The sequence below is a fragment of the Lithobates pipiens genome, unplaced genomic scaffold, assembly GCF_037356315.1.
Source record: "Lithobates pipiens isolate NorthernLeopardFrog02 unplaced genomic scaffold, aLitPip1_a1.2 Scaffold_35, whole genome shotgun sequence".
NCBI lineage: Eukaryota > Metazoa > Chordata > Amphibia > Anura > Ranidae > Lithobates > Lithobates pipiens.
The window spans coordinates 12,674,007-12,697,893 of NW_027507811.1; the positions used below are offsets into that span (position 1 = coordinate 12,674,007).

Genomic DNA, 23,887 nt, shown 5'->3' on the forward strand with positions numbered 1-23,887 from the left:
AGGGAACTCTTAAGGTGTACCAAGACATTTTGAACAATTTCAAGCTCCCAACTTTGTGGGAACAGTTTGGGGATGGCCCCTCCATAAAGACGTGGATGAGGGAGTTTGGGGTGGAGGAACTTGACTGGCCTGTACAGAGTCCTGACCTGATAGAACACATTTGGGATGAATTAGAGCAGAGACTGCGAGCCAGGGCTTCTCCTCCAACATCAGATGCACTTCTGGAAGAAGGGTCAAACATTCCCATAGACACACTCCTAAACCTTGTGGACGGCCTTCCCAGAAGAGGTGAAGCTGTTATAGCTGCAAAGGGTGGGCCAACTCAATACTGAACCCTACAGACTAAGACTGGGATGCCATTAAAGTTCATGTGTGTGTAAAGGCCGGCGTACCAATACTTTTGAGGTGAGCGTCCCTATTTATGTACAGAGTGCGTGGAAAAAAAAAACTTTAAAACTTTCAGACCGCAGTAAATGTTTTACGGATCACATAAGTCCAAATGTAGAGGACTACAAAGAAAGGAAGATGGCGGTGAATTATTGTGGGCACCGCGCATGCACGGGCACATTTCTCTATAAGCAGTGAGCGTGGTTGTTAAATATTTTATTGTTACTTTTCTATGAATAATGTATAAAAGATGAATAAAAAAAAAAGTCCAATGGGTTTTGAAAGTTCTAGTCACATGGCTAAAATAACGACCCTTCTACTTGTATTAAAGCTTTGTGAATTAAGCCTCATATGTTGTGTTTCAATGTTCACGTAAATTCTGTAAATATTAAAACTCGATGAAATTGTTTTTTTTTTTTTCGTTTTATTTTTTGTATTGTGTGGATGTGATGTGAGGTATAATCTGTGTGTGTAATCATCGATTGTATACTAATAGAAGAATGGACCACGGTGCAAATGATGAAACATAATGTAGGCTGCATTATTTACTGTATATACAGTATCACAAGGTGGTGATGTCATACCTCCCAACCGTCCCGGATCACAAGGGACTGTCTATGGATTTCAACAAAATCCCGGAGTCCTGCAGTCCAAGATCCCGGTGCCGTAACAAATTCAGGCATTTGGCTCCAATAATGTACCTCGCAGGGTCACCCATATGATATGTCCTTCATCTCCAGGAGGGTTCTCAACACCATCATCATCCATTCTATATCAACCGGCGTCTCTCCCCGCCGGCCATACCTTCCCGGCCATGTCATACCTTCCAACTGTCCTCTTTTACTGCAGGACTGTCTCCAGATTTCAACAAAACCCTGCGGTCCAACAACAATTTCAGGCACTTGGCATCAATAATGTACCTTTTAGGGGTGTGCTGAGATTATGTGCCCCTGCATCTCCTGAAGGGTGCCCCCGGGTCCCTGACCCCATGATTATCTATTCTATGGCATATCTCCCCGCCAGCTATCTGTAACAATGATACACGGCCAAAGCCAAAGGGAAGTTTCCTTCAGGCTTCTCCTAAGCTCTGATGTGTCTCATGACCCAGGGAAGTTCAGGAAGAACGACTCCTGAGCCCAGGAAGAAGGGCTACCCCCTGGCGTTGAGCCACACTTAGTATAGGGAGTGATGCAGAAGAGGAGATGGAATAATAATAAAGGTCATGTTGGTAGGGTGAATTTGGGGTGGGGGGAAAGGGTTTTTATCCGAAGGGGATAATTGGGGGGGGATAGTGTTAGAAGGGGGAATTTGATCTGCGAGGAGTGATTGGGGGGAATAGAAGATTTGTACTGGAAGGCCAATTTAGGTAAAGGGGTTTGTGCTGGAAGGGGAAAAGGATTTGTGCTGGGAGGGGGAATAGGAGGAGAATATTTATGCTTTGAGGGGGGAGGTTTGGTGAGGAGGAGATGTACTAGAGAAGGGATTTGGGTAGGGGGGTTGTGCTAGAAGGGGTGACTTAACTTGTTCTGGGAGAATGTGGGGAGCTTTGGGGGGGGGGGACAAGTATTTGTGCTGGATTTTTTTTTGAAGGGGGGGGGAGAGAAGGGTTTTTTGCTGAATGGGTAGAGCGGGGGGAGAATTTTGCTTGCAGGGGGAATTTCGCTCCTCTTGACACCTACCCTGTGTGTTACAAACCCCTGAATCCTGCACTCTTTTGTACTCCTGATCTCTGCAAGGAAAAGGGGATCCCACCCTGCCAGAGAAAAGAGAAGCAGTGTGTAGATGTCCTTCAGTCTCAAGTTCTAAAGTTGTCAGGTATGTGATGTTAAGTAGCACTCTTGCCTAGGAGTAAACAGGGTCGCTGGTTCGTATCCCAACCATGACACTACCTGCCTGGAGTTTGCATATTCTCCCTGTGCTTGCGTGGGTTTACTCCGGTTTCCTCCCACAATCCAAAGACATGCAGGTAGGTTAATTGGCTTCTGTCCAAAATTGGCCCTAGTATATGAATGGGGACCTTGGATTGTGGGCTTCGTGAGGGTAGGGACTGATGTGAGTGTGCAATGTACAGGGATAGGGACAATTGTAGACACTCACTCAGGTTGAACTGGATGGACTGGTGTCTTTATTCAACCTTACTAACTATGTAAGTAGCAGGGTGGCTTGTATACATTTTTAACCCTCCTGAGCTTGGCAGTAAATGGTGCCCATTGGCTCACTGGAATCCTTTACCATGGGGCCTTCAGGGTTCCACTCTCTGAGATGGTCCTTCACTAGCTATTTTCCATCTAGAAGCTCTTAAATGCAGCCCAACCTGGCTTGACCAGGATTTCATGACATATCGGACTCTGGGGACCCCACATTTACCAATTGCACAGAAGAGTTCCATACAAAGTTCTTGTTTCTCAGAAATAATGCAATACCCAGACTGATGGATGTCTTTTATATTACTTTTCTAAAAAATGAAAACAAACAAGGTTCTGTACACACAGCCACGCTCTAGGTGGTGGGACAATAGCTTGGTAACAAAGCACACACAGAGTTACACAAAAGTTACTTCTCACACACATCATAGGCACAGATATAATTATATCCCAAAACACATTCTGCTACCCCTACCGAATATGGAGATACCAAATGTGTGAGACTTTTCACAGTCTAGATGCATAGAGGGGCCCAACATCCAAGGAGCACCTTTGGGAACTTAAGGAGTATAAAGTATGCATCAAATTTCCTGACTGCCTATCACATTTTTGGTGGCCCTGGAGCACCAGGACAGCAGAAACACTCACAAAATGACCCCATTTTGGAAAGCAAACACTCCAAGGTATTTTATGAAAGGCACAGTTAGTCTTTAGAAAATGTCATTTTTTGCCACAAGGTTTAGGAAATGAAGAAAAGATCTAAATTATTATTTTTTTTACACAAAGTTGTCAATTAATTGGATATTTCTCACATACATCATAGGCATACTTATGCCGCGTACACACGAGCGGACTTTTGAACATCCAAAGTCCGACGGAATGATTCCGTCAGACTATTCAATCGTGTGTGGGCTGCAACGGACTTTTGATTCGCAAAATTCTGGCGGACTTTAGAATATGGAACATGCTTCAAATTTTTCCGCCGGACCCGGTCCCTCCGAAAATTTCGCTCGTCTGTATGCTATTCCGACGGACTAAAACCGACGCTAGGGCAGCTATTGGCTACTGGCTATGAACTTCCTTATTCAAGTCCAGTCGTACGTCATCACGTTCGAATCCGTCGGAGTTTAGTGTGATTGTGTGTGGCCAAGTCCGCTCAGTCGAAAAGTCTGTCAGAACTCTGTCGGAACTCCGGCAGAACTCCGGCAGTCCTCCTTCGGAAGTCTGTCGGACATAAGTCCTCTCGTGTGTACGGGGCTTTAGAATTACACCCGAAAACATATTATGCTACTCCTGAGTATCTTAATACCACGTGTGTGAGATTTTTTCACAGCCTAGCCGCACATAGGGCTCCAAAATCCAAGGAGCACCTTCATATTCAGGCATACCAGAGGGCTCCAAAATCCAAGGAGCACCTTCATATTCAGGCATACCAGAGGGCTCCAAAATCCAAGGAGTACCTTCATATTCAGGCATACCAGAGGGCTCCAAAATCCAAGGAGCACCTTCATATTCAGGCATACTATAAATTGCGCATCTAAATTCTCCACTACCTATCACATTTTTGGAGGTCCTGGAGCACCAGGACAGCAGAAAACCCCATAAAGTGATCCCATTCTGAAAAGCAAACACTCCCAGGTATTTTCTAAGAGGTGTAATGAAGTGGTGGGCTGGCAGAAGCCGCTGTGGTTCGCATGTAGCTGCTTGCAGTTTGGGACAGATGTTTGAGCCTGAACCCAACTGACTGCGTCCAGGTTCAAGGTCCCTCATTTGCAGTTAACTCTAAACTGATAACTTAAAGGGCATTTAAGGCATCACCAAATGATCATTTTGGGTACCGTAATTTTTCACCTTTTCATGGGCACATGTCGTTTTTAGACCCGACACATTTGGCATATATTTATTTAACAGAACCTCATCTTTTATTTCATCAAAAACAGGCATTCTATTTTGTGTGTGCACTAAAATTCATTTTAGTGTATTTTTTTTTTTTTTTTTTAAATGTAGCGCCGGCTCCTGAAGAGCATAACATGTAACCTGCCTGTGATTACTGTTAAACATTTTACTTGCTCAATGCTCTTTGTTTTTTTCCTTCCCTTCCCCATTCCAACCTTAAAGTTCAGGTACTTCGATTTTTCTAGGATTGGAAGTTTTTTCCTTTCTTTCCCAGACGATGAGGACATCGTCTAAATGGGAGGGGGGGAGTATGTAGCGCCGGTTCCTGAAGAGCATGCGATATGTGTTTTTTTCTATTTAAGGTTTCTAAAACCCCAGTCGGGTTTTAGGGTTAATTATACCAAATTATGGTTTCGGTACCAATTTAGCTGGATTGCGCTGGGTTCTCCTTGGCCATAGGTGTCGCTGTCACCGCTGGCAGGTGTAACAACGCAGTTTAGCTATGCATATTGAATGCCATTCTTTCTCACAACCAGCCCAGTGGGAGTGTCATCCTGCTGTGCATTCTGGGAGAGGGTATTTACGATACTGACATCACGTGCTTCTGGGTTCCGGTCCAGAAGATTCTTCTGTCTGCTTGGTCCTGGTCCTCCTGACCAGCCCCCATGGCCCTCATGGCCTGGGGTGCGGATCCATCCAACTTCAAGTCTCGGGGTTGGCTAGCCCGAGGCAACTTAACTGAGAGGAGGATTCAAAGGTGGTCTGGTGCTTTCTCATCTGTGGACAGGGCCAGCACCTGGAGAAGCACCCAGGGGAGGATTCTTTGGGAGAAGGCCATGCATAAGGCTGGTTTCTCGGGAAGAGCCTGGAGGCTCAGTTGAAAGGACACTAAGTGGATCTACACTCATAGGGTATCGCCGGACCGGCTGCAAGATACTGGTACCGTATGATAGCTCTCTAAATTATCTACGTCCTTCAGTTACATTTAAGTATTCTACATTCAAGTCTATGGCGGAGACTTTATTCACATGTGTTCTACATCCGAGTCTGTGGCAGAGACTAGAGGCCTAGTGAGAGGAGGTCTATCCGGTAGCTTTGAGAATCCAGTTGTGGAAGGTAATTCTCTGGATTTCTATAGTGAGTGTCTTACTAGTTTTTGCAGTTTCAAGAGTACCTGAACTTCGTACCCAACCCTCTACCCTTCATTGAGAGACTGTTTGTCTATTGTTTTCAAATAAATGTTCCAGAAAGTGGATCCAGCGTCAGTTTCTACAATTCTTTGGGCCATTTACCATGGGAAACCCCTAGACGCACACAAGGTCAAGAAGGTAATGGTAAGCCCAATAAAACCAGCAGCTCCTTCGGGGGTCAGTGCTACAAAAATATAGATTGACGAATAGCCGTGCAACATAAAAATTCGCACCCGCCACCATTGTATTCTAGAGCGCAATTGCTTTCAGAAAACATAGAATAACCTTGGGGGGAACTCATATTTGATGTTATTATTATTTCTTCTTATTATTATTATTTTAAATATTTCCAGCCTGAAATTCAGATTTTAAAAGTGTGGATAAAATATGAAAAAAAATAAAAAATAATACATTGCTGTATTGATGTCAGTATCCTGTGTAGAGGATGTACAAATAGAGATAAAATATTTTATTATTGATTTAGCTGAAGTATAATCTACGTGTGTCATAATGTAAGAATTATAACCGAAGAAGGAGCTACAGGGCAGAGGGCAAAATCTTACAATGCAACGTAAGATGCAGTTGTTAAAATCACCACAAGATGGCGATATAAATAAACACGCGTGGAACGCACAGACAGGAAGTGATGTAAAGTGGGAACGGGAAATGATGTAAGACAAAAACAAGACGTTATATAAGGGATAGACAGGAGCATCTGGGAAAGAGAAGAACGAGGATGAGAGGAGACATCACTGGAGGAGGTAATAAGATATTATTTTATATTTACACCCAGTAACCCCCCCGTCATGTCCGTCCTCTTCCTCCATAGTCACTGTGAGGTCTTTTATCTCCAACATTCACTACTACAGACATATCACATCCTGTATATTGGAGTTCATTTATAATATGTGTCCAGATACATCCTAAATATAGAACCATTTATCCAACTGTCCACCCAGAGCCTCTGGTTTATAGACCAGATACATCCTAAATATAGAACCATTTATCCAACTGTCCATCCAGAGCCTCTGGTTTATAGACCGGATACATCCTAAATATAGAACCATTTATCCAACTGTCCATCCAGAGCCTCTGGTTTATAGACCGGATACATCCTAAATATAGAACCATTTATCCAACTGTCCATCCAGAGCCTCTGATTTATAGACCGGATACATCCTAAATATAGAACCATTTATCCAACTGTCCATCCAGAGCCTCTGATTTATAGACCACATAGATCAAATTACATAAATAAGGACCACAGTCAAGTGAATGAAAGAATATTACAAAAAATTCTAGATGAATGCTCTGCACACTGCTTTACACTCTTACATTTTTCTATATTTTGGGAATTTTGTAATTCTTACAATGTGTTCAAAAATGGTGTTCAAATTGGCCATCTGCATCAAAGTAGTCCCTCTCTGGCCAGCCCTGAATCTGCTCAAAATGCGAATACATATCTGTTTACAGCCTATAATGGACATAAAGTAGTGCCAATATGGGGCAGGCAAACACAGCTGGAGGGTATTAAACCTGACCAAGTAGGTGAGGAGGATTCTGGGAATGTACTTAGTGATAATTTAATTGTATTATACAAGAAAAATGAAGTAGTGAAGAGAACATCAGTTGAAAAACAGCTACCATACCCATGATCCATCTTCAGAAGGACACAAGGATCTCTACAAGGACGTCATGATGGACAATCAGCCGCCCCTCACATCACCGGGTAAGAGGAGACTTTATTGTAAAGGAGAGAGCAGTACGGAGGCTCCACCTAGATCCCCCATCATCTGATAAACACATAGAAACAATGTATTCAGTCAGTGTGTGTGTTTCCTACAGATGGATCCAGTAATGGGAACCCACCAGAGAGATGTCCCCGTCCTCTGTATTCCCGGGATTCCACACAGGTAGATCACACCATCCCTCACCATCATCAGGTAGGTGGAGTTTAGGTTCCTAACTGAAGGGAATGTAGATTGTCTAGAGGTGGTTTTTAACCCCTTCATGTCTGTTAAAGTGTGATGTTCAATCAGCCACACAAGCCTGTGATCATCAGGTAGATGAGGAACAATCACTGATAGTATCATTAGGATCTGTACATTATCTGCATTGTTACCATTGATGTCATTTTTATTATATATTCAGAGTGGAAACCTGAGAGATTCTAAAGTTGAGGTTAAAGAAGAGATAAAAGATGAGGATGATGAGGATGGGGTGATGGAGGAGTTTCATAAAGAACACAAAGATCTGTACCAGGACACCATGGTGGAGTCATCCAGCTACAGAAACCCACCAGAGAGATGTCCCCGTCCTCTGTATTCCCGGCATTCCACACAGCTCAATATTAAAGAAGAGATAAAAGAGGAGGATGATGAGGATGGGGTTCTGAAGGAGACAGAGTTTCGAAAAGGACCCAAGAAGCAGTACCAGGACACCATGGTGGAGTCATCCAACTACGGAAACCCACCAGAGAGATGCCCCTGTCCTCTGTATTCCACACAGGAAGATCACACCATCCCTCACCATCATCAGGTAGGAGAAGGTAGAGTATATACGGCTTAAAAATGATTCCATGATTGTATGAGATAATCATCTTTGAGGTCTCTGGATATTTGTACTTAGGTCACATCATCCCTCACCACCATCAGGTAGGTGGAGTTGCAGTTTCCGAGACTTAAAAATGATTCTAAATTGTATGAGGTAATCATCTCTGAGGTCTCCGGGTATTAGTGCTCATGTTTTGAGGATGTTCCTTGTTATCGTTTGGTGGTTTTAGGGTGAGGAACTCATTGATATAAAAGTTGAGGTGAAGAAGGAAGAAGAAGAGACGTGTGTGATGGGTGATCAGCAATGTAGGAAGGAGAACAAGGATATGGATACCATTAAAGATGAGGAATCTTCTCCAGATATCGGCTCAAGTGAGTAATGAGCAGAAATTGTTAACGTTTCACTTTTACAAGTTTTTAGGCCCCAAATGCCGCTAAAATCCAAATCCGTGCTTCTTTAGAACCAGTTCGCACCCAAGTGCTGACTTAACAAGATCCACGGGCAGTTTTACTATCCAAGAAGTCTCAGCAGCAAATTCCAATATACTCCATTATAGACTGACACAATACAAGGGATGTTTTTCTCGGCCTTTTCCAAGTGTAAAGACAATGGCATTCTAAGCCTAACTCTAGAAAAGTAGAATTTTTTAGAGGGCCGTACTAACTGGTAGTGAAACAAAGACTGGGTGGAACCAGAGGAACATATCAAATACACAAAACTATCAAATAATAGGTTGTTGTGGAAGAAAACACTTACTGCTGGACCAACATGACAAAGGTCCATTTCTATAATGTGATATTTCCAACAAACAGTGTGAAGGAAGGTCCACCTCCATTCCTCACAATAACCAAGACATCGATGTCCGTACATTATCACCCAGTATTCCATGTTTGTTTATTATTATTTTGTTTTTCTGCATTCGTTTTACAATTATACGCAGGCAGAGGCAGACTAACAACTCATGGGACCCCCAGGCAAAAGAAGATCATGGGGCCCCCTGTGTCTCCGCCCACACTTAAACCCCACCTACATATTGCACTACCCACATTAAATGCGTTTGTCACAGAACGGGGGTGGGGGAGAGATGGGGGGGGGGCAAGAGAGAGAAAGGGGTGAGAAAGAGAAGGGGGCAGGAGAGATAGATATAGAGAAGAGGATGGGGAAGGGTGAGAGGGTGGGGGGGAGAGAAAGGGAATGAGAGAGTGGGGGTTAGAGGGGGAGAGAGCAAAAGAGGGGGACAAGAGAGAGAGAAGGGGATGGGAAAGAGGATGAGAGAAAGAGGGGGTTAGAAAGAAAGAGAGGGGGTGAGAGAGAGGGACAACAGAGAGACAGGGTGGGAGGGGGGTGAGAGAGAGAGGGTGGAAAGAGGGAGGGGAGAGAGGAAGGATAGAGAGAGGGGGAGGGGGTGAGAAGGAGAGGGATGAGATATAGGGAGTGAAAAGGGGGAGGGGAGGGAAAGGGGGGGTGAGAATGGATGGGGGTTGAGAGACAAAGGGGGTGGGAGAGGGGTAAAAGGGGGGTCAGAGAGAGAGGGGGATGAGAGAGAGAGGGGGGAAAGAAGGGGGTGAGAGAGCGGGGTGAGGGAAGGGGAGAGACAGGGTGGTGAGGGGTGAGGGAGAGAGGGGTGACGGGGGGGTGAGAAGGAGAGGGATGAGAGAGAGGGAGGGGAAGAGGGGAGGAGAGGGAAGGCGGGGGTGAGAGACAAAGAGTGGGTGGCAGGGGGGTTGAGAGAGAGGTCTGAGGGGTGAGGGAGGGGTAAAATGGGGTCAGAGAGAGGGGTGAGAGGGAGAAAGATGGGGGGAATAAAGGGATGAGAGAGAGAGAGTCGAAACAGAGGGAGAGGGGGTGAGAGAGAGAGGGGGTTAGAAAGAGAGAAGTGTGAGAAAGAGGATGGGAGAGAGGTGAAAGGGGGGTGACAGAGAAAGGAGGCGATGGATAGAGGGGGTGAGAGAGGGAGTGGGGTGTCTGCAGTCCCTCCCTCCTGTGTCCCCCTGTCCCAGTCCATGTCTGCAGGTAGGTGTGTGCAATGCACAGTACCTACCTGCTAGCAGTAGGACATTCATGACCATCAACAGGCAGGGCCCATTCTCATTCTGGTGAGGATGGCGGTGCTATGCTGCGCTCCTTCCAGTGGATCCATTTAGTGTGATAGCTGGACTGTCCCAGTGTCTTTTGCATGTCCTCGTCTTTCAGGCCCCCTGTGAGCCTATCCTCCGGGCCGCCCTTACTGCTCGCACTTCCTGTGGCCTCCATCTGTGAGGCCGCTCACTCGGGAGTGGAGATGGTATTCAGAGCTGGGAGCTGTCACCCTGCCTGTGTTCCGAGGCCTTTGCTGCCCGCTCCCTACCACCGGACCTGGACTCTCCATGATCGAGCCCCTACTACCCCGGGGCCCTCGGGCAGTGCCCGACTGTCCGATGGATCACTCTGCCCCTGTTTGCAGGCACATATCTTTCCTCACATCATGATTCAAAAAATTAGGTGGGAATATTGTACACCATCCTAGGAACCAATAGCAATATTGCCCACCAATTGAATGACCAGAGCTAGAGGGTGGGCGAACAGACCAACTCTGGCAGTTTGGTTTGCATATTTTGTATACCAATGAATGACTAGAGTTGGGAGCAAAGCCTGCATTATTGCAAGCTTGAATCTCATCCCTGTTGTACATCGTATGAAATATTCACCTCCCCCTACCAACAAATGTGGTGGAAGCACTGCATATGAAAGGTCCATCTCCATTCCTCAACATAACGTCATGTTCCTAACACATGAGGAGGAGATACTGTACACCATATGAAAGGTCCATCTCCATTCCTCAATATAACATCATGTTCCCAACAAATGAGGAGGAGATACTGTACATCATATGAAAGGTCCATCTCCATTCCTCAATATAACGTCATGTTCCCAACAAATGAGGAGGAGATACTGTACACCATATGAAAGGTCCATCTTCATTCCTCAATAGAACGTCATGTTCCCAACAAATGAGGAGGAGATACTGTACACCATATGAAAGGTCCATCTCCATTCCTCAATAGAACGTCATGTTCCCAACAAATGAGGAGGAGATACTGTACACCATATGAAAGGTCCATCTCCATTCCTCAATATAACGTCATGTTCCCAACAAATGAGGAGGAGATACTGTACACCATATGAAAGGTCCATCTCCATTCCTCAATATAATGTCATGTTCCCAACAAATGAGGAGGAGATACTGTACACCATATGAAAGGTCCATCTCCATTCCTCAATATAATGTCATGTTCCCAACAAATGAGGAGGAGATACTGTACACCATATGAAAGGTCCATCTTCATTCCTCAATAGAACGTCATGTTCCCAACAAATGAGGAGGAGATACTGTACATCATATGAAAGGTCCATCTCCATTCCTCAATAGAACGTCATGTTCCCAACAAATGAGGAGGAGATACTGTACACCATATGAAAGGTCCATCTCCATTCCTCAATAGAACGTCATGTTCCCAACAAATGAGGAGGAGATACTGTACACCATATGAAAGGTCCATCTCCATTCCTCAATAGAACGTCATGTTCCCAACAAATGAGGAGGAGATACTGTACACCATATGAAAGGTCCATCTCCATTCCTCAATATAACGTCATGTTCCCAACAAATGAGGAGGAGATACTGTACACCATATGAAAGGTCCATCTCCATTCCTCAATATAACGTCATGTTCCCAACAAATGAGGAGGAGATACTGTACACCATATGAAAGGTCCATCTCCATTCCTCAATATAACGTCATGTTCCCAACAAATAAGGAGGAGATACTGTACACCATATGAAAGGTCCATCTCCATTCCTCAATATAACATCATGTTCCCAACAAATGAGGAGGAGATACTGTACACCATATGAAAGGTCCATCTCCATTCCTCAATATAACGTCATGTTCCCAACAAATGAGGAGGAGATACTGTACACCATATGAAAGGTCCATCTCCATTCCTCAATATAACGTCATGTTCCCAACAAATAAGGAGGAGATACTGTACACCATATGAAAGGTCCATCTCCATTCCTCAATATAACATCATGTTCCCAACAAATGAGGAGGAGATACTGTACACCATATGAAAGGTCCATCTCCATTCCTCAATAGAACGTCATGTTCCCAACAAATGAGGAGGAGATACTGTACACCATATGAAAGGTCCATCTCCATTCCTCAATATAACGTCATGTTCCCAACAAATGAGGAGGAGATACTGTACACCATATGGAAGGTCCATCTCTATTCCTCAATATAACGTCATGTTCCCAACAAATGAGGAGGAGATACTGTACACCATATGAAAGGTCCATCTCCATTCCTCAATATAATGTCATGTTCCCAACAAATGAGGAGGAGATACTGTACACCATATGGAAGGTCCATCTCCATTCCTCAATATAACATCATGTTCCCAACAAATGAGGAGGAGATACTGTACACCATATGGAAGGTCCATCTCCATTCCTCAATATAACATCATGTTCCCAACAAATGAGGAGGAGATACTGTACACCATATGAAAGGTCCATCTCCATTCCTCAATATAACGTCATGTTCCCAACAAATGAGGAGGAGATACTGTACACCATATGGAAGGTCCATCTCTATTCCTCAATATAACGTCATGTTCCCAACAGGTAAGGTGAAGGAAGGTCCACCACTATTTTTCACCATAACAATGTCATCAATGCCCACATACTGTTGCCAGAATACAAGGTGTATAAAAACAAATATAACATGTTTAAAAATGTCATTCCAACAGATGAACAGTGTTTTTCAAAGACAAATACATTGGAAAGACATCCTATTACATCTCCAGGTTGCAATGCGGAAGATAGTGACTTTGCACAATTACCTCCAAAAGTAACACTTTGCTGGTTGATAAGAACAATGGAATCTTCTGATCATTCTATGACTTCAGATGTCCATCTAAGACCAATGGATCCTTCTTATCCTGAGGAACCTTCTGATCAATCCCATACTATGACTTCAGATGTCCATCTAAGTTCTCACAGTGCTGACAGATCAACTGATCCATCCAATCCCCAGAAATCATCTTCAAACCATGAGGAAGCTCACACAGGAGGGAGCTCATTGTTATGTTTGGTGTGCGGGAAAACATTCACTAATAAAAAATCACTTCTTAAACACCAGAAATCTCACAAGACCGAGCCTCCTTATTCATGTTCGGAGTGTGGAAAATCCTATACTAGCAAAGGAAGCCTTGTTATACACCAGAGAAGTCACACAGGGGAGCGTCCTTTTACCTGTTCAGAGTGCGGAAAATGTTTTTCTGGCCAAGGCTGCTTACGTATGCATCAGAGAATTCACACGGGCGTGCGTCCCTTTTGCTGTTCAGAGTGTGGAAAATCTTTTTATAAAAACGAAATCTTTCTTAACCACCAGAGAATTCACACTGGCGCGCGTCCCTTTTGCTGTCCAGAGTGCGGAAAATGTTTTCATTCAAATGGAAGCCTTGGTAAACACATTAAGAGGAATCATACGGGTGAGAGCCTTGTCGCCATTTGAGGGCGGGAAGTGTTTTTCTGACAAACCTTCGTAGACATGAAAAAAAGATATGCGTCCCTATTTATGTACAGAATGCGGGAATTGTTTTTATTAAGAAACGCTCCCTACTTGAACATCTTAACAAGGTTCAGACTGCGGTAAAAATATATATATTTTTTTACGGATAACATAAGTCTAAATGTTGAGGACTACAAAGAAAGGAAGATGGCGGCGGATTAATGTGGACGCCGCGCTTGCTCGGTAGGCACAATTCTCTATGAGCATTGAGCGTGCTTGTTAGTTTTTTTTTTATTATTTATTGTTTCTTTTCTAGAAATAATGTACAAATAAATGAATAAAAAAGTCCAATGAGATTTGAAAATTCCGGTCACATGGCTAAAAATAACGGTTCTTCTACTTGTACTAAAGCTTTGTGAATTGAGCCTCATATGTTGTATTTTAATGTCCGCTTTGTTTTTCATTCTATTTTTTATTTAAATTCTATCAAATTGTTATTTTTCGTTTTTTTTTTTTGTTTTTTTTGTATTGTGTAGATGTGATTTCAGGTATAATTTGTGTGACTAGTAGTGATGGACGAACTTCTGATGGGACATTTCGCGAACGCAGCCGAACCGGAACGTTTGCGGCGGGCCCCATTGACTTCAATGGGAGGCGAACTTCGCAAACCTACAGGTCAAATTTGCAGCCACAAAATAATTATTAGCTGTGCAAACATAGTCCCACCACATGGCCAATGACATAACACATGTATGAGGTGAATCTGGGATCGACAACTACAAGCATTCTTTTTTTATATGGGAAATTGTTGTGACAATTCAGGACAGTGGAGCGCATGAAGGCAATGGAGGAGAGGGAAGGTCAGGGACCAGGGTAGGCAAAGAAGAGGGTGCAGGAGATGATCACCAGCAGCGTGACATACAGCAATGACACCTGCACCCTGATAGAGTCATCTGACGACAGCACCGTGATAGAGAGCACTGACATCAGCAGCGTGACATAAAGCACTAACACCAGCACCGTGATATACAGCACTGACAGCAGCACCGTGATAGAGAGCACTGACATCAGCAGCGTGACATAAAGCACTAACACCAGCACTGTGATATACAGCACTGACAGCAGCACCGTGATAGAGAGTACTGACATCAGCACCGTGATATACAGCACTCACACCTGCACCGTAAGCAGCCCCAGGAGGAAGTCAGCATAGCACAGGGATGGTGGGAGCCCCTCATAATGAGCATAGCACAGGGATGGTGGGAGCCCCTCATAATATGCACAGCAGAGGTACAGCCGCAGGAGTAAGTCAGCACAGCACAGGGATGGTGGGAGCCCCTCATAATAAGCATCCCCAGGAGGATGTCAGCACAGCACATGGCCAGTTTTCACATAGGAACCAATGCTAAAATTTGATGTCCTGGGGTACCATTTTTGGGAATTCAGTACAGGTCGGCCTTAGGTTATGGTGGGAGCCCCTAATAATGAGCATAGCACAGGGATGGTGGGAGCCCCTTATAATGAGCATAGCACAGGGATGGTGGGAGCCCCTCATAATGAGCATAGCACGGGGTTGGTGGGAGCCCCTCATAATGAGCATAGCACAGGGATGGTGGGAGCCCCTCATAATATGCACAGCAGAGGTACAGCCCCAGGAGGAAGTCAGCACAGGGATGGTGGGAGCCCCTCATAATAAGCAGGCCCAGGAGGAAGTCAGCACAGCACAGGGATGGTGGGAGCCCCTCATAATAAGCAGTCCCAGTAGAAATATGACCCACCCCTGTATACCAGCCCTGCGGAAAGGCCTGCCTCTTCCTCTGCCTGTCATTTTTTAAATGACCCTGTGACAAAACTCTCAGTCCCTATACCGATGAAGGACTGCTGCAGTATAGGGCAGCGGTCAGCAGTAGTGCACCTCAACCCTATGTATTGTGGACCTATACCAGTCCTTATAGAATAGCAGACTGTACCTCACTCAACCCTATGTACTATAGCACCCTACACCAGGTTATTACCAGTCCTTATAAGGACCTTTGTGGAACAAGTAGGTTGTGTGTGACTGATTAGCAGACTGTACGTCAGTCCCTATACTGATGAAGGACTGCTGCAGTATAGGGCAGCGGTCAGCAGTAGTAAACCTCAACCCTATGTATTGTGGATCTATACCAGTCCTTATAGAATAGCAGACTGTACCTCACTCAACCCTATGTACTATAGCACCCTACACCAGGTTATTACCAGTCCTTATAAGGACCTTTGTGGAACAATTAGGTTGTGTGTGAATGATTAGCAAACTGCAGCAGAAGGGCAGCAGTCAAGTATAATATTCTTTCTATATTTGGAAGAAAGAATATTATACGTGTACAAGCCTATTACCATACCACTGATACCAGTCCTGAAAAGAACCTTTGTGGAACTAATAGTAACAGCTACTGATTAAACTGACCCTCACTGCTTCACACACTGCTTCCTGCCTGTCCCTATATAAACTGACAAAACAGAGGCTACTGGAACAATAACTGGAATAGCACTTTTGTGGACCTGATAGTAACAGCTAATGATTAAACTGACTGTCCCTGCAGCACACACCGTCCTGTCCCTTTCTCTAAACTGACAAAAGACACTCAGGCTGCTGCAACAATCACTAGCACAGCACTGCCTATCCTGAACTACACCTAACACCTATACCAGTTCTGAAAAGAACTTTTGTGTACCAAATAGCCAGCGATTTGGGTCACTGCAATCTCTCCCTGCTCCACACAGCAACCTCTCCCTATAGTGACAGAAGAAAGAATGTAAAATGGCTGCCCGATCGGGTGTATTTATAGGTTAGGGGGAATGTCCAAGTGTCCATGTGCTGTAATGTCTCAATTGGCTGTCCTGTACCCCATGATGGATGTGTCATCATAGGTCAAAGTTCTTTTACACAGTAAACACGGAAGTCCGCCGGGCAAACGGCGCCAATAGTCAGCTGAATGGGCGGACCGCGAACAGCCAAAATTCGCCACGAAACGACCGCCGGGCGAACCGTTCGGCCATCACTAGTGACTAGTCATCGATATATCCTAATAGGCAAAATGGACCACGATGATCCGGATTTTTATGTCATTTTTATAGTATTTTCGTAACTTTTTGGGTAATGTAGGTATTATTTTTTGGGGGGCAATGCTATAAAAAAGTGGTGTGCTATCTTCATTTTGGTAGTTTGATTTTCTGTCATTTTTTTATTTTCTAGGAATAATGTATAAATAAATGAATAAAAAAGTCCAATGAGATTTGAAAATTCCGGTCACATGGCTTAAAATAACGGTTCTTCTACTTGTACTAAAGCTATGTGAATTGAGCCTCATATGTTGTATTTCAATGTTCGCATTGTTTTTCATTCTATAAATATTAAAATTCTATCAAATTGTTATTTTTAATTTTTTTTTTAATTTTTGTATTGTGTAGATGTGATTTCAGGTATAAGCTGTGTGACTAGTCGTCGATATATCCTAATAGAAAAATGGATCACGATGATCCGGATTTTTATGTAATTTTTATAGTATTTTAGTTATTTTTTGGGGTAATGTAGGTATTATTTTTTTCGGGGCAATGCTATAAAAAAGTGGTGTGCTATCTTCATTTTGGTAGTTTGATTTTCTGTAATTTTTTTTTTTTTAATCGTTGTTATTTATATAATGTTGTATAGTAAAAATATGGAGGGTTTATTCAATAAAGTATTGAAAAAGTGTGTGAAAGAATGTATCGTGTTTAAAAATATGGATGGTTTATTAGCGTATAATTTTAATGCAGTTTTACTCGGTTTGAATTGCTGATATTGATCTTTTTATTATGTCTTGTTCCATTCAATTTTGTGATCTTATGTTGTGTTTGTTGAATGTAACTGTTATTGTATGTTAATAATTTCCCAGGTTATATGCCCTTCATCTCCCCTTCTGAGTGGAATATATCCTGTTAAACCGCTGTATGGTCTCGGCCACCATGCTGCAGCTCAGTTTCAGGGTCTTGGCAATCTTCTTATAGCCTAGGCCAGTGATGGTGAACCTTGGCACCCCCAGATGTTTTGGAACTACATTTCCCATGATGCTCAACTACACCGCACAGTGCATGAGGATCATGGGAAATGTAGTTCCAAAACATCTGAGGGTGCCAAGGTTCGCCATCACTGGCCTTGGCCATCTTTATGTAGAAAAATTATTTTTTTTGTTTTTCAGATCCTCAGAGACTTCTTTGCCATGGGGTGCCATGTTGAATTTCCAGCGACCAGTATGAGAGAGTGAGAGCGATAACACCGAACTTAACACACCTGCTCCCCATTCACACCTGAGACCTTGTAACACTAATGAGTCACATGACACCGGGGGAGAGAAAATGACAAATTTGGCCCAATTTGGAAATTTTCACTTAGGGGGTGTACTCACATGAATACCAACATGTACTGTGACGTACTGAAGCAGAGCATGATCCCCTCCATTCGGAGACTGGGCCGCAGGGCAGTATTCCAACATGATAACCACCCAAACACACCTCCAAGACGACCACTGCCTTGTTAAAGAAGCTGAGGGTAAAGGTGATGGACTGGCCAAGCATGTCTCCAGACATAAACCCTATTGATCATCTGTGGGACATCCTCAAACGGAAGGTGGAGGAGCGCAAGGTCTCCAACATCCACCAGCTCTGTGATGTCATCATGGAGGAGGGGAAGAGGACTCCAGTGGTGACCTGTGAAGCTCTGGTGAGCTCCATGCCCAAGAGGGTTAAGGCAGTGCTGGAAAATAATGGCGGCCACACAAAATATTGACACTTTGCGCCCAATTTGGACATTTTTCACTTAGGGGTGTACTGACTTTTGTTACCAGCGGTTTAGACATTAATGGCTGTGTGTTGAGTTATTTTGAGGGGACGGCAAATTTACGCTGTTCTACAAGCTGTACACTCACTACTTTACATTGTAGACAAGTGTCATTTCTTCAGTGTTGCCACATGAAAAGATAGAAGAAAATATTTACAAAAATGCGAGGGGTGTACTCACTTTTGTGAGATACTGTATTTATCACATAGTGGTGATGAGGTGATAGTGGTGATGTCATACCTCCCAACCATCCCAGATTGCAGGGGACTACATGTGAATTTCAACAAAATCTCAGAGTCCTATAGTCTCAGGTAAAGTTCAGGCACTTGGCTCCAATAATGTACATTGCAGGGGCACGCAGGCATCCGGGCACCCAGGTTATGTGCCTTTTATCTCCTGCAGGGTACCCCAAGGTCCTCAACACCACGATCACCCATTCTGTGTCAACCAACATCTCTCCCAGCTGGCCATACCTCCCCGGCCATGTCATGCCTTCCAACTGTCCTGTATTTTGCGGGACTGTCTTCAGATTTCAACAAAATCCTGAAGTCCAACAAACAAGTTCAGGCACTTTGCATCAATAATGTACCTCTTAGGGGCACGCAGACACCCCGGCACCAGGGAACGTGCCCTTCATCTCCTGCAGGGTGCCCCAGGTCCTCAACGCCATAATCGTCCATTTTATATCAACCGACATCTCTCCCCACCGGTCAAACCTCCCTGGCCATGTCATACATTATAACTGTCCCTTATTCTGCGAGACTGTCTCCAGATTTTGGCAAAACCAGGGACTTGTCTCCAATATATTATTATTATTATACAGGATTTATATAGCGCCAACAGTTTATGCAGCGCTTTGCAACTTGAGGGTAGACAGTACAAATACAATACACTTTATTACAGTAGGAAACAATAATGTGCCTCTGAGGGGTATGCAACACCCAGGTTATGTGCCCTTCATCTCCTGCAGGCTGCCCCAGGTCCTCAACGCCATGATGACCCATTTTATATCAACTGTCTTCTCTCCCTGCTGGCCATAACTCCCCTTCCAACTGTCCCATATTCTGTGGGACTGTCTCCAGATTTCAACAAAATCCTGCAGCCCAAAAACAGCCTCTCAAGGTTGGACTGGAGCCCCCGGCACCCAGATTATGTACCCCTGCATCTCCTGAAGGGTGCCCCATGCCCCTAACACCACAATCATCCAACTTGAGGGTAGACAGTACAAATACAGTACACTTTATTACAGTAGGCATCAGAGGGCCCGTACAATAATGTACCTCGCAGGGGCACGCAGACACCCCGGCACCCAGGTTATGGGCCCTTCATCTCCTGTAGGGAGCCCCAGGTGCCCTAAGTCCTCAACACCATGGTGACCCATTTTATATCAACTGTCTTCTCTCCCTGCCGGCCATACCTCCCCAGCCACGTCGCACCTTCCAACTGTCCCATATTCTGTGGGATTGTCTCCAGATTTCAACAAAATCCTGCAGCCCAACAACAGCCTCTCAGGGGTGGGCTGGAGCCCCCGGCACCCAGATTATGTGCCCCTGCATCTCCTGAAGGGTGTCCCATGCCTCTAACACCACAATCATCCAACTTGAGGGTAGACAGTACAAATACAGTACACTTTATTACAGTAGGCATCAGAGGGCCCGTACAATAATGTACCTCGAAGGGGCACGCAGACACCCGCCACCCAGGTTATGAGCCCTTCATCAACTGCAGGGTGCCCCAGGTGCCCTAGATCCTCAACGCCATGATGACCCATTTTATGTCAACTGTCTTCTCTCCCTGCCGGCCATACCTCCCCAGCCACGTCGCACCTTCCAACTGTCCCATATTCTGTGGGACTGTCTCCAGATTTCAACAAAATCCTGCAGCCCAACAAGAGACTCTCAGGGGTGGGCTGGAGCCCCCAGCACCCAGACTATGTGCCCCTGCATCTCCTGAAGGGTGCCCCATGCCCCTAACACCACAATCATCCATTTTATGGCATCTCTACCCCCCAGCTGCCTGTCACAGTGATGCACGGCCAGAGCTGAGAGAAATTTCCTCTAGGCTCCCCCTCGGCTCTGACACGTCTCGTGACCCAGGGAAGCTCAGCAAGAAGGACTGATGAGCCCAGGAGGAAGGACAACCCCCTGGCATTAAGCCACACTCAGTGTAGGGAGTGATGCAGAATGGGGGATGGTATAATATGATACAATCTGTGCTGGGGGGCTTATTTCTTCTGGGGGGGGGGGTTGGGAAGAGGATTTGTGCTGGGAGGGGGGATTTGGTTGGGAGAAGATGTAGAGGATTTTTATCCGAAGGGGATGATTGGGGGTATTCTTTTAGAAGGGGGGGGATTTGATCTGTGAGGTGTAATTTCTGCTCGAAGGGGGAAAGGATTTGTACTGGGAGGGGGGGATCAGAGGAGAATATTTATGCTTGGATCAGAGAAGGTTTTTCTTACCCTAATGCATAGAATGGTGAAAAACCTTAAGGCTTTAGAACCACTTTAAGATATTGCTAAATGATAATTTTGGGTACTGTCATCTCTTAACATTTTTTTGGGCACGTAGTTTTTAGGCCTAGCACATGTGATATACAGTACACTCACCGGTCACTTTATTAGGTACACCGGTTCAATTGCTCGTTAACACAAATTGCTAATCAGCCAATCACATGGTGGCAGCAACTCAATGCATTTAGGCTTCTACACGTGATGGAGTCAACTTACTGAAGTTCAAACCGAGCATCAGAATGGGCAAGAAGAGGGATTTAAGTGACTTTGTACGTGGTGCCAGACGGGCTGGTCTGAATATTTCTGGGGTTTTCAGGCACAACCATCTCTCTCGGGGGTTTACAGAGAATGGTGGGAAAAAGAGAAGATATCCAGTAAGCGGCAGTTGTGTGGAGGAAAATGCCTTGTTGAGGTCAGAAGAGAATGGGCAGACTGGTTCCAGATGATAGAAAGGCGACAGTAACTCAAATAACCACTCCAAGATATGCAGAATACCATTTCTGAACGCACATAACATCCAACCTTGAAGCAGATGGGCTACAGCACCAGAAGACCACACCGGGGTGCCAATTCTGTCAGCTAAGAACAGAAAAATGAGGCTACAATTGGCACTGGATCACCAAAATTGGACAATAGAAGATTGGAAAAACGTTGCCTGGTCTGATGAGTCTGGATTTCAGCTCAAACGTTCAGATGGTGGGGTCAGAATTTGGCGCATCGGATCCATCCTGCCTTGTATCACCGGTCCGGGCTGGTGGTGTAATGGTGTGGGGGGATATTTTCTTGGCACACTTTGGGCCCGTTAGTACCAATTGAGCATTGTTTAATCACAACGGCCTACCTGACTATTGTTGCTGACCATGTCCATCCCTTTATGACTACAGTGTCCTCCATCTTCTGATGTCTCCTTCCAACAGGATAATGCACCATGTCACAAAGCTCCAATCATCTCACCACTGGACAATGAGGTCCCTGTCCTCCAGTGGCCTCCACACTCACCAGATCCAGTGACCTCCACACTCACCAGATCCAGTGACCTCCACACTCACCAGATCCAGTGACCTCCACACTCACCAGATCCAGTGACTTCCACACTCACCAGATCTTCATCCAATGGAGCACCTTTGTGATGTGGTGGAATGGGAAATTGGCATCATGGATGGGTAGCCGACAAATCTGCAGCAACTGTGTGATGTTATCATGTCACTATGGAGCAAAATCTCTGAGGAACGTTTCCAACACCTTGTTGAATCTATGCCAAGAAGAATGAAGGCAAAAGGGGGTCTAACCCGGGGACGGGACCTAATAAAGTGGCCGGTGAGTGTAGATTTATTCACAAAACCTCATCTTTTAGTTAAAAAAAAAGGAGAGATTTTTTGCTGAAAATATAGATAAACAGTCATGCAACATAAACAATTACAACCACCATTGTATTCTACAGGACCACTGCTTTCAGAAAACAATAATCTGGGGAAATTCATATTTGATATTATCATTATTTTATATTATATTTCATATATTTCCAGGCCAAATTTCAGATTTTAAAAGTGTGAAAAAAAAACAAAAACAAAAAAACAAGAAAGCCCCCCCCCCCAAAAAAAAACCCAACAAATCGCTGTAGAGCCAACAGACCTCAGTAGAAATAGAGCTAAAATATTTTATTATAGATACAGTCAGGCATGTACTGGCCATTGGGACTACCGGGAGTTTCCCGGTGGGCCGATGGCTCAGTGGGCCACTCTGATGTAAGGGGGCTGGTGATGGGACACTCTGATGTAAAGGGGCTGCTGATGGGACACTCTGATGTAAAGGGGCTGCTGATGGGACACTCTGATGTAAGGGGGCTGCCCATGGGACATTGTGACGTAAGATGGTGCTGATGGGACACTCTGATGTAAGGGGGCTGGTATTGGGACACTCTGATGTAAGGGGGCTGGTAATGGGACACTCTGATGTAAGGGGGTGCTGATGGGACACTCTGTTGTAAGGGGGCTGGTGATGGGACACTCTGATGTAAGGGGGTGCTGATGGGACACTCTGTTGTAAGGGGGCTGGTGATGGGACACTCTGATGTAAGGGGGCTGGTGATGGGACACTCTGTTTTAAGGGTTCTGGTGATGGGACACTCTGATGTAAGGGGGCTGGTGATGGGACACTCTGTTTTAAGGGGGCTGGTGATGGGACACTCTGTTTTAAGGGGGCTGGTGATGGGACACTCTGATGTAAGGGGGCTGGTGATGGGACACTCTGTTTTAAGGGGGCTGGTAATGGGACACTCTGATGTAAGGGAGTGCTGATGGGACACTCAAAATGTAAGTGGGCCGGTCTGGATGAAGTCCTGGGCCAAATTTCTGTCCCAGTCCAGCCCTGGATACAGTTGTAAATGAAGTCTAATGTGTGTGTGTCATAATGGGGAGATTTACTAAAACTGAAGACTGCCGAATCTGGTGCAAGCTAAACATGGTAACCAGTCAGATTCTAACTTCAGCTTATTCAATTAAGGTTTGACAAAAAAAAAAAAAAACCCCATGGAAGCTGATTGGTTTCTATGCCGAGCTGCACCAGATTTTGCACTCTCCAGTTTTAGTAAATGAACCCCCCAATGTGTGAAATATAACCGAAAAATAAGCTACAGGGCAGAGGGCAAAATCTTTGAACATAACGTAGAATGCAGTTATTGAAATCACCACAAGATGGCGGTATCAATTACTGCAAGTGGATTGTTCAGACAGGAAGTGATGTAAAACAGGAAGTGATGTAAAACAGGAAAAGGAAGTGATGTACAGTGAAAACAA

At 44.8% G+C, this 23,887-nt stretch overlaps 2 protein-coding genes across 2 annotated transcripts in view; both read left to right on the forward strand.

Moving 5' to 3' along the window:
- Positions 1-23,887, forward strand: part of LOC143955529 (uncharacterized) — a 171,775-nt gene that overhangs the window by 117,406 nt on the left and 30,482 nt on the right. The gene's annotated exons all lie outside the window — the stretch shown is intronic.
- Positions 6,299-14,346, forward strand: LOC143955776 (uncharacterized). The gene is made up of 6 exons (XM_077465898.1): positions 6,299-6,378; positions 7,219-7,346; positions 7,463-7,560; positions 7,769-8,155; positions 8,400-8,541; positions 12,965-14,346. Exons 2-6 carry the CDS (start codon positions 7,313-7,315, stop codon positions 13,729-13,731), a joined length of 1,428 nt encoding a protein of 475 aa, XP_077322024.1. The 5' UTR covers positions 6,299-6,378; positions 7,219-7,312; the 3' UTR covers positions 13,732-14,346.

Excerpts from the sequence above, each read along its gene's own strand:
- LOC143955776 (XM_077465898.1), top strand. The coding sequence starts at position 7,313 with ATGATGGACAATCAGCCGCCCCTCACATCACCGG. Across the intron at positions 7,347-7,462 it reads GCCGCCCCTCACATCACCGG|ATGGATCCAGTAATGGGAAC; the intron begins GTAAGAGGAGAC and ends TGTTTCCTACAG. Across the intron at positions 8,156-8,399 it reads CCATCCCTCACCATCATCAG|GGTGAGGAACTCATTGATAT; the intron begins GTAGGAGAAGGT and ends TGGTGGTTTTAG.